A 10,707-nucleotide genomic window follows, 5' to 3' on the forward strand; every position below is an offset into this window, starting at 1 on the left:
ATCCGTATGAATGATCCATGTAAGTAAACCTCTGTGGAAGTTGATCTTATGGCCCCAGCCAAGCCTTCTAATGACTATAGCTCCATCTGACATATAACTTCACCTGCATGACAAACCTCCAAACCAGAACTGTCCACCAAGCGGCTCCCGAATCTCTGACCAACAGAAACTGTGAAAGACAATAAACGTACACTGTTACAGCAAGCCACTAAGTTGTGGGATAATTTGATATGTAGCAGTAGATAACTGATGTACTGTGATTTCAGGATTTCTCAGTCCTTGCCTGCCAAAAAGAACACCCTCCTCACCTTTTTGCTGATGCCTGATAGAAACAGGAAAAGAAGGACCTTTTCACACCATGCATAAGGTTAACATGCTAATACCCCTTGAAGAAATAATATATTCACTTAAATTCATGCTAAAACATATGTGACAGATATAAATTCTTTCTTTTTAAAACTCGCAGCAGGCTAATCTATTGAGACATTAATTTCGGTCTTGGTCTTGCTGTTGTAAGAGACTAGAAAGAATAAAAAGGTTATTTTTCCCCAAAGTCCACTATCTCAAGAATAGCTAAAATCTTGAATTATAAGGTTTCTACACCCCCCTCTCCCCACGATCAGCTTCCAACAACATAGGCTGGTTAACAGCTTCTTCTTGTTTCAGGGGCCACCCTAAAGAAGAGATCCCTCCACCCCCACCACTGGCCTTCATCTTGAGGATTAGGTAACAGAGAAACTATGCTGGAATCGCTCCATACAGGGAGGGGGAAAGCTGGTACTGGTTCAGGAAGAAGGCAAGTGGCCAGGCCTAAGGGATGAATGACTTCCCCCCAGGCTGGGAAGGGTTTTTCGAGAATGGAAACCTGTCCCTAGCTTACATGCAGTCCCTGTGTGTACGTAGCGGGTGGAGTGGGGAGAGCGGCCTGGGGTGTCTGGGAAAGGAGATCCCGGGCCTGGGCCTGCAGGCAGCAAAGACACGCCTACTTCCTCCAGGGCCGCACAGCTGGCTTGCAGGCTGGGGAGCTGTGCCCTTCGGTGGTACCTCTAGAGTCACGGACTAGAAGGAAAAAACCCTTCCCCAAATTTTGGGACTTTACAGCCCCAGAGAGAAGGAAGCGGGGGAACCTCAAATGGTGACTAATGAATTTCCCGCCAATACTGACAGGTGGGAGCTGAGCCAGATTTCTTTAATTTGTAAAATTAAAAGATATATGACGCTTCTTGCCCCAGAGTCAGTTGCAGCGAATTCGCTTCTGTTAGACGTACTTTCCCTGAGAGTGGGTGTGGGTAGAAAGAAGAGTGAGCGCCGGGGGCGGGCGGGGAGGTGGGGTGGGGGGCTGCGGATGGTGGCAGAGGAAGTCATAGAGGACCTGAGGGGCCAGTGCCCCGCTTCCTGCGTTTCCATCACCAGCTCGGCGTCCCGGGCACATGCTTAGAGAGAATGACCCCACGCGGGGGCAGCGGCTGGCGACCCCGCGCGCGTCCGCCCGGCGGACTCCGACACAAACACACGCACGTGCGCCCCGCCCCCGCCGCGCGCACGCGCCCCGAGGCTCCGGCGGCGGCGACGGGCGCGCGCGCGGTGCTCGCAGCCCCCACGCCGCTCTCTCCGCTGGGATCTCGCCGCCTCCCGCTCCCCGCACCGCTCCACGCCGGGCCTGCGGACCCCGAGGCGGCGGCCGTGGTCGGTGAGCTCCAGCGGGCGCAGCAGTCGAGGCGGCGACGCGGGTGAGCAGAACGGAGCCCGGCAAGTCCCCGGGCGGCGATGTTGCCGGGCGCTGGCCCCTGCGTAAGGCGGGCGCTGTGACAGGCCGGCCGGAGAGGCACCGCCGGGGGAGGCCGCGAGGGAGCTCCCGGACCAGCCATGGGCTGAGACACGTCCTCGCCGAGCAGGTGCAGTGACCAGAGGTCCCGGGGGGAGCCCGTCCCTACAGGCCCCGGGGTCCCTCAACCCCATCAGGATGCGTCCTACCCAGCCGGGTGCGCTGTTGACCTTCCCTCAGCTCCTCCCGAAAGGCCCTGTCGACCCCGCCTCCAAATCCGGCCGTGCAATCCCTGTGACCCCCAACAGTTCCTGACATCCTGTGCAAACCCCATTTTACACCCCTGTGACCCCAGCCCCGTGGGCCCTTGTGCCACCTCCTCTTCTGCCCCAGTATTTTGAGCCCACCCCCTGCACGGTGCCTGGGAACTACTCAGCATCTTTCTTTATCTTCTAGCGCAACGGGGGTGGAGGTAGGGGCGGGAGGGAAGGTGGGAGAGGTGGTCCTTTCCTGTAGAGTCCTTGGTGACCACAAACGCATGTCTCTCAAGTGACCTTTCTGCACCCCACCAGAACATGCCCGGGTGACTTCCTCCCAGATCTTCCTGTGGCCTTCCTCGCCCACTCTAGTGACACTATGCAACCCCAGCGTGACCTGCGAGGCCTCTGGCTCCTGCTGCTGTCCTTATTCCTGCTCCTTTTTGAGGTGGCCAGAGCTGGCCGACCCGTGGTTAGCTGTCCTGCCGCCTGCTTGTGCGCCAGCAACATCCTCAGCTGCTCTAAGCAGCAGCTGCCCAACGTGCCCCATTCCTTGCCCAGTTACACAGCACTACTGGACCTCAGCCACAACAACCTGAGCCGCCTGCGGGCTGAGTGGACCCCCATCCGCCTGACCCACCTGCACTCCCTGCTGCTGAGCCACAACCACCTGAACTTCATCTCCTCTGAGGCCTTTTCCCCAGTACCCAACCTGCGCTACCTGGACCTCTCCTCCAACCAGCTGCGAACACTGGATGAGTTCCTGTTCAGTGAACTGCAAGCACTGGAGGTGCTGCTGCTCTACAATAACCACATTGTGGCGGTCGACCGCTCCGCCTTTGATGACATGGCCCAGCTGCAGAAACTCTACTTGAGCCAGAACCAGATCTCCCGCTTCCCTCTGGAACTGGTCAAGGAAGGATCCAAGCTACCCAAACTAACACTCCTGGATCTCTCCTCTAACAAGCTGAATAAGCTGCCATTGCCCGACCTGCAGAAGCTGCCAGCATGGATCAAGAATGGGCTGTACCTACACAATAACCCCCTGCACTGCGACTGTGAGCTCTACCAACTCTTTTCACACTGGCAGTACCGGCAGCTGAGCTCCGTGATGGACTTTCAGGAGGATCTGTACTGCATGAGCTCCAAGAAGCTGCACAATGTCTTCAACCTGAGTTTCCTCAACTGCAGCGAGTACAAGGAGCGTGCCTGGGAGGCCCACCTGGGTGACAACTTGACCATCAAGTGTGACACCAAGCAGCAGGGGATGACCAAGATGTGGGTGACACCAAGCAATGAACGGGTGCTAGATGAGGTGGCCAATGGCACGGTAACAGTGTCCAAGGACGGCAGTCTTCATTTCCGGCAGGTGCAGGTCGAGGACGGTGGTGTGTATACCTGCTATGCCATGGGGGACACTTTCAATGAGACACTGTCTGTGGAGTTGAAAGTGTACAATTCCACCTTACACGGACACCATGACACCCTCAACACAGCCTATACCACCCTAGTGGGCTGTATCCTCAGTGTGGTCCTGGTCCTCATATACCTATACCTCACCCCTTGCCGCTGCTGGTGCCGGGGTGTAGAGAAGCCTTCCAGCCATCAAGGAGACAGCCTCAGCTCTTCCATGCTTAGTACCACACCCAACCATGATCCTATGGCTGGTGGGGACAAAGATGATGGTTTTGACCGGCGGGTGGCCTTCCTGGAACCTGCTGGACCTGGGCAGGGTCAAAACGGCAAGCTCAAGCCAGGCAACACCTTGCCGGTGCCCGAGGCAACAGGCAAGGGCCAACGGAGGATGTCAGATCCAGAATCAGTCAGCTCGGTCTTCTCTGATACGCCCATTGTGGTGTGAACAGGATGGGTTGGTGGGGAGATTCTGCCCCAGGAGAGGTAATGCACCCTGAAGGATATGAGGGGATGGAAAGAGAGGGCTGGCTGGCCAAGGGAGTGGGTTCCTCCTGACCTCAAGGGAATTGGTCACAGGTACAACAGAGGGCAAGACCCCAACCAGGGCGTGGCTGCCATAATTTTCAAATATGGATGTATTAATCCTCAGGCAAATGCTACACCCTTACCCAAAGCCCTGGCACTTCTCAATGTGGTAGAGGAAGAGAAGCATGTCTGAGCTGGATGGGAATGAGGAAGGAGTGAGGGGAAAAGCAGATGCCCTAAACTTTTTTGAGGTCATCAGTAGCTCCTTGAGAGAAAACCATTTGGAAAAAACAATTTTTCTGTCTCTGCCCACCCACACCTGTGATGTTCTGTGTGTTGGGGGGAGCTTCCACAGGAGCCACACTGGGGGAAAGCTGTGGTATCTTCCTTGGTCAGGAAGTCACACTTCACATCTGGGGAAATTGGAAACCTTTGTAAAATGAGTCAGGAAAAGACTGAGACCTCAATCAATAACACTCCTCAAATCTGTTGACATAAAGCTTTCCTTTTTCCTGATAAGCCCTGGGTGGGTGGATCTTTGCAGGAGCCTGGCCTTTTGCCTGTTTGGTTAAGGCAGCAAGGTGGGATGTGCCTTGTCCTAGGACCAATGGCACAGAGGGGTACAGCATGAACTGACAGATCTGTGTCACAGCAGAAGTGCCAGCGCAGAGCTTGTAGATGGGGTGTGAACTCCAGATCGGCTAATTCCCTGGTTGGTGAAACCCTTGGTTAGCATTTGATTCCCAGCATCTGTGTGTCAGACCACAGTGGGGGCCGCTAAAGGCAGAGCATTTATGGATGCCTGCCACAGATGGGGTACATGGGCCCACTTCACACTAGGAGGATGAAGGTAAATCTGCCTCTATTATGTAGCATCCAGCTGGACCTACCTGATTTTCCGTGTATACCATCTCTTCATTCAGTCTCCCTATCAAGCTCAGGTGGGATTCTGAGTTTTCCCTAATATGCTGTTCTGCAAAGGGAGGAGCCAGGAAAGTCTGGCCCCAGCTGGGTTAGACTGGGCTTGGAGGTAGAGGGGACCTGGTATGTATCTCTTCTCTACTGACAAGGCTTCCTCGCTCAGAAATCTCACTCCTGCTGCAAAGCCAAAGCATGAGATTTTATCATCAGAGAGGTTGGAAGTGGGTGGTCTCTGCCCCAGACTGGCAATTTGGAGTGGGTCTTAGAGTTCTGCCCTCTCCACAAGATTCCACGTAATCTATAGCAGAGACCATCAGTAGCACTAAACTTACGGAAGGAAAGTTCTGCCACCCCATCCCTCAGTCAGAGCTCTGAGCCACTGTGGTTGTCAGGCCAGAGGAACTTAAAAAAAATGAGCCCAACATACGTTCCATCCAAGATTGCAGAATACTTTTGGGTATGGAGATGACTGATCCCTTTAACTTTTCTCTGTGATTATACTGCATGCCCTGGGAAATGGTTGCTCTGAGCTTTGGCAGCAGGATGAGCAGGGCAAAGGTGAAAATGTTTTCTGACATTGGTCTTTTTCAGTGTCTCTTCTCTCCCATATTTCTTGTCCATTGGAAGTTCTCCAGATCCTCTAATTTTCTGACCTGCTCTTTAGATCCCAAGAGGTGTTATTTACCTGCAGGTGAGGGCTGCTTGTTAGGAGGGCCTGACCATTAAACTTCCTGTTAAGATCGGGGAAGGGGACTGGAACTCAACATCTTCCCCTTGTCTGGTCCTGGGATCTCAAGACTGCTGTCCATCCTTTATTAGTAACCTAGTTTCGTTGAGAGAGAGGTGCAGCATTTCCCTCGAGTACTTGCATGCTCCTAGGTATGCATGCTTATAGGTATGCATGCACACCAGCACCTTGACTTCCATCAGGACAGTGAATCTGTAGTCCCCACTAATGCTCCTCTCAGAATGGTCTCCATCTATGTGCACAACTTCATGCACACAATTTTCTTGCCCTGTAGGAGAGACAGTGACCATGCCAGGCTCCTCAAATACACAAACTCTTGTACTTTCATTTATGACCTCCCTGAAGCTTCACCCACATCTCCATGGCACTGAATCACTTTTCTGCAAAGGCTGGGGTTAGGAGAACCATAGGTTGAAGACCTTGGGAGAAGGGTTGGTGAGCTAGCTGGTTCTTCAGGCTCCTCAGAAACCCTCCTTAGATTAAAGGCTATATATATGAGAAATTAAGATAGAACTAGGTCAATGAGGGACCCAGAAGGAAACTGGCAGGGGGCCAACCAGCTGTGAGTTGCTCTTCCTATGTTAGCTCCTCACAGGAGAGAAAAGTTGTCTGGTTATACTCCAGAGACTTCTGAGGATTTTGTTACTGGAGCTATGGGAACCCAGGACTCCTTCCTCAGACTTACCAGGAAACCTGGGAAAATCTCATTTCCATGCTACAGTTTCCCCTCTTGGCACCATCTAGGGCTCTGAAAATCTTTAAAGTGAGTGTCAAATGAAGTAGGCATTCTGGTGGAGCTCTTGAGGATCAGGAGGGCCATTTTCTTCATTAGTCTTACCCAGTTTAGGGAGTGAGAGAAGGCCTGCAGCTCTGAGTCTCCCTACCTATCCACTAGGTTGGCCCCTAGTTTGAGACACCTGGTAGATGTGCCTGGCTGCCCCAACAAGAGATTTAACTGATTAGCCTCTTCCTGTGGTTTCAGTTGATAGAACCCAAAGGTAGCCTTTTAATTGGGTGATTGAGTACTCAGCTTATATAAGCTCACTAGAAGCCTGTGTAGAAAACTACCAGGTATGGTTATAAGAATAGGCTAAGACTCAGGAGTTCGTGACCAGCCTGAGCAAGAGCGAGACCCCATCTCTACTAAAAATAGAAAGAAATTATATGGACAGCTAAAGATATATATAGAAAAAATTAGCCGAGCATGGTGGTGCATGCCTGTAGTCCCAGCTACTCGGGAGGCTGAGACAGGAGGATCGCTTGAGCTCAGGAGTTTGAGGTTGCTGTGAGCTAGGCTGACGCCACGGCACTGACTCTAGCCTGGGCAACAGAGTGAGACTCTGTCTCAAAAAAAAAAAAAAAAAAAAAGAACAGGCTAAGAGATCACCTCCTCCCCACACCCCACCCTGCACCCATAACCCAGACATGTCTCCCAGGAAGCAGGTGTCCCTGGAGACAGAGTGTGACAGGGCTCTACAATCTATGTAATTATTTGTGATTTTTTTTTTTTTGGCCTATATTTATGGGGCTCCCAGGAAGGAGCCAGGAGAGGGTACAGCCCAGCTGGGGAGAGCAAAGCCTACTGATTCCAGTTTTCTTGTTCTTACCTCTGTGCTTCCTTGTAGCCCTGCTGGCAAAGCAAGCAGGCCCCCCCATGTCCAGGACCCTGTTTCTCCCATGTGTGTACACCCAGGCTGGCAAACCTTGGAGCCTCTGGGCTCTACAAACTAGACAATGATCATTAAACCTGGCTTGAGTCTCTGTTCCGGCACAATCTGACTGGTTTATTTATCTTTTCAGCCTGTGGGTGGGGTTCACTGTACCTCAGAAGGGCGTGGCCTGCCTAGGGAGAGAATCTTCAAATAAGGACATGGAAATCCACATCTCAGCATTAAGATACATCAGGGGTCAGCATACTTTTTCTGTAATGAGACAAAAAGTAAATATTTTGGGCTTTGCAGGCCACATAGTCTCTGTTACAACTCAACTGTGCTGCTGTAGCAGGAGTATAACCACAGACAGTATATAAATGAATGATTGTGGCTCTGTTCCAATAAGACTTTATTTATGGACATTGATACTTGAATTTCATATAATGTTAACATGTCTTTTGAGTTTTTCAACCATTTAAAAGTGTAAAAACTATTATTAGCTCACAGACCACATAATACTAGGCAGCGGGCTGGTTTGACCAACAGACCATAGCTTGCCAACCCCTGAGATAGTCTTAAAAGAAATGTCACTAAGGCTTTGGAGTTCAGAAATCCCATGACTTGGGCCTAAGGCATGTAGATAATGAAGTCTTCCTGGATCCCTGGGGAGGCGAGTTGCCCCCCTGTAGAGTTCTATTAGAAGTTTGGATCAAGCTTACTAACCATACTATGGGAAAATGCTTGGATTGGGTTTTAACAAATGGTGGGGATCAGCTTATGTTCACAAAATTTTTTATTATTACCAGTCTGTTTTCCTGTTGTAAAGGGTAGCCATCTTAGGCTAAAAGTATTTTCATCTTAGACTAAAAGGTTAATATTCAATGACAGTTTAATATGTCCTAGGCATTGCATGGAATGGAAAAATGAAATCCTCACTTTTCTGGTACAAACACAGCCTATCAGAAATTGGACTGGAGTCTACACTCTGACCATGCTAATTCTTTGGCTACTCTCTTGGTACCTCTAGAAAGGAATTGTCAGGGTAGATGCCAAAGGGGGAGAGGAAATGATATAAGGAAAAAAGAAATTAAAAGAATCAGTATTTGAATAATTACCTAATTTTTTACATTCATAAAATCCTCACCAAAGGGCAGCCCTCCTCTATTTGGAAAGTTGTCTTTTTCACTTCAGGAGGAACAACCAAAGTGATGAGGGATGGAGACACCTAACAGCCAGCCACATCAGACAAATCAACCTTGGCAGCCAATGAAATTTCAGCTGCTGATGCCAGGGCACCCCTGTAGTCTGCATTGATAGTTTCTGACCTGCAAAGCAGTTTTTGCTATGGCTAAAAGTTTGGCCAACAGGCTGAATCTGGTAAAGAGAACAGGTCTGGGGAAGACTACTTGGAGTTCCCCCTTCTATTTTGGCCCGTGCCAAGCCCTTAGATTCTGGCTGAGATGTGAAATTTTGTCTACCATGTCTTACAGAACTTTCCCTAGCTCCTCGTAGGCAGCACTTGGGCTGGGGGCTAATACGGCAGTTGCCGTTAGAACAGAAGATATGAGTTCGGTGTGTTGACTAGCCTGGCCCCTCTTCCACCTAGTCTCTCAGCTCCTTCCCTTTCTGCATTTGCAGTTCTTGCACCACTTACCTTATCTCCCTGGGAACCAGTGGTGAAGCTTCACTTTCTCACATGGCAGAAAAGGCTCAGGCCCCTGCAGTAGGACGATGAGCCTGTGCTGGATGCTTCCTCTCCAGGGGCTTGAGAGAAGAAGGCTAAAGCAGCTGCCAAATCAAGCCCCTTTGTCAGGTGAAAAATATAAAATGGATACTTAGACCTGCCCTGAGGCCTTCCAGTCTAGTCAGCCTGGTTACTCTCCTTGGATAACAGAGCTTGTGGAACCATGGCTTAAGAGAACCAACCTCCAGTGAGCCAGGACATGGAGTCGTGCGGTGGGACTTCTGGGTGCCCTTCAGCACTGGCATACATACATACAGTGAGAGTCATTGCCCCCAAGGACACACAAAGATATGTGTGTGTGTGCGTGTGGGGAGTACTGGAGTTGGATAGTACTTTGTGCTGCTTTGCCCTCATTTCCCATTGCTCCCTCACTTGGTCGTAGTTTGCTTTTGGTAGGGACCCAAGCAGAACTGGGCGTCCTTAGAAAGCACCATAACTGGGAATCTGCTTTAGAGACGGGGGTACTAGGGGGCCACTCATGTATACTCAGTGAGATAGAAAGTTGACTCCTCAAATACTACAGCATAGCCTGAAGTAATTCCTTAATCTGCTTCCAACAAGGTTAAAAACTCATCTGGGAAATTGACAGTAGCAGGTGGATTAAAAACTGGGATTGTTGTTCTCTGACAACACTGGTGACTAGCCAAGCCTTCCGGGTCGGGGCAAGGTCATCTTACTGGAGGTAATTTATATCTGCGTTAAGCCCAGTGCTGGAGACTGGCTACTTCCAACTGCCCTCCATGGCAGGTCTGGGGCATTATCCTCCTGCCTTTCAGCTATGTCTTCTCTCTGCTGTGCGGGCGAGAACCGCTGAGGCTATGCCCACAATGCCTGACTAGCGACTCATTTCTGGATCCCAGGACAGAAAAAACAATTAAGAGAAAAAGCAAATATTCGAGCCTCTGCCTGCTGTTGTTCCTGCCTCTCTGCATCCACTCCAGGCAGACTGCTGGCTGCTTTCAGACAAATGGAATGGAAAGTATCCTTCCCCCAATTTAAAATTTAAACAGAACTGCTTTCGTGGTGTGCGCGCGCGCATGTGTTTTAATTCTGATAGAGCACTTTGAGGAGGAGGGGACGGTGTGATCCTACTCCAAGAGCCTGAAACCAGGAAAGGGAAACCAAGCTTTGGACCCCTGGAAGCCAGGGTCACAGCTCTGCATCTCCAGCGCCTGAGGCAGGCGTTGCTCGGCCTGTGGCTACCGGGGAAACCAGAGGGTCAGGGTGGCGGTGCTGTGTTCATTACTGTTGCTCCTCTCTTCCCGGCTTGTCTGCCCCACTTTTCCCTCAGAAGGGCAGCATTAAGCAGGAGAGATTTAAATAGACTTGTGACTTGCAGTCCAGAGACTTCAGCTTGGACATAGGGGGCAATTATACTGACTCCCAGAGCTGTGTTCAGCCCCATGACTTGAAAACACCAGGTAGGCAGCGCTTAAGGCAAACTTCAGTAGTCATAGCCTTGGTGGCATTTCTGGCAGAAGTGGATAAGCACCGACCCTGCACCTAGAATGAAGAAATGTGTCCGTGTTCTCTTAGGATGACCAACACAACCTGAGACGCAGGTCCCCTAGGCGTCATTATTCATAACTGCTTATTGCCTCCCTAAGAAGCATAAAGCCCAGGGTCAGGCTCAGTGAAAGAGATAAGGACAACAACATAATAATACCACCTATTTACAT

General features: G+C 50.7%; 1 protein-coding gene across 1 annotated transcript; it reads left to right on the forward strand.

Moving 5' to 3' along the window:
• Positions 1-2,401: 2,401 nt before the first annotated feature.
• Positions 2,402-3,883, forward strand: AMIGO1 (adhesion molecule with Ig like domain 1). The gene has a single exon (XM_069479034.1). The coding sequence runs from the start codon at positions 2,402-2,404 to the stop codon at positions 3,881-3,883; it is 1,482 nt and encodes a 493-aa protein (XP_069335135.1).
• The last annotated feature ends 6,824 nt before the right edge of the window (positions 3,884-10,707 follow it).

This window comes from Eulemur rufifrons, chromosome 8 (assembly GCF_041146395.1).
Source record: "Eulemur rufifrons isolate Redbay chromosome 8, OSU_ERuf_1, whole genome shotgun sequence".
Taxonomy (NCBI): Eukaryota; Metazoa; Chordata; class Mammalia; order Primates; family Lemuridae; genus Eulemur; species Eulemur rufifrons.

Bases quoted from the DNA above. Each gene is read 5' to 3' on its own strand.
- AMIGO1 (XM_069479034.1), top strand. From the start codon at position 2,402: ATGCAACCCCAGCGTGACCTGCGAGGCCTCTGGCTCCTGCTGCTGTCC.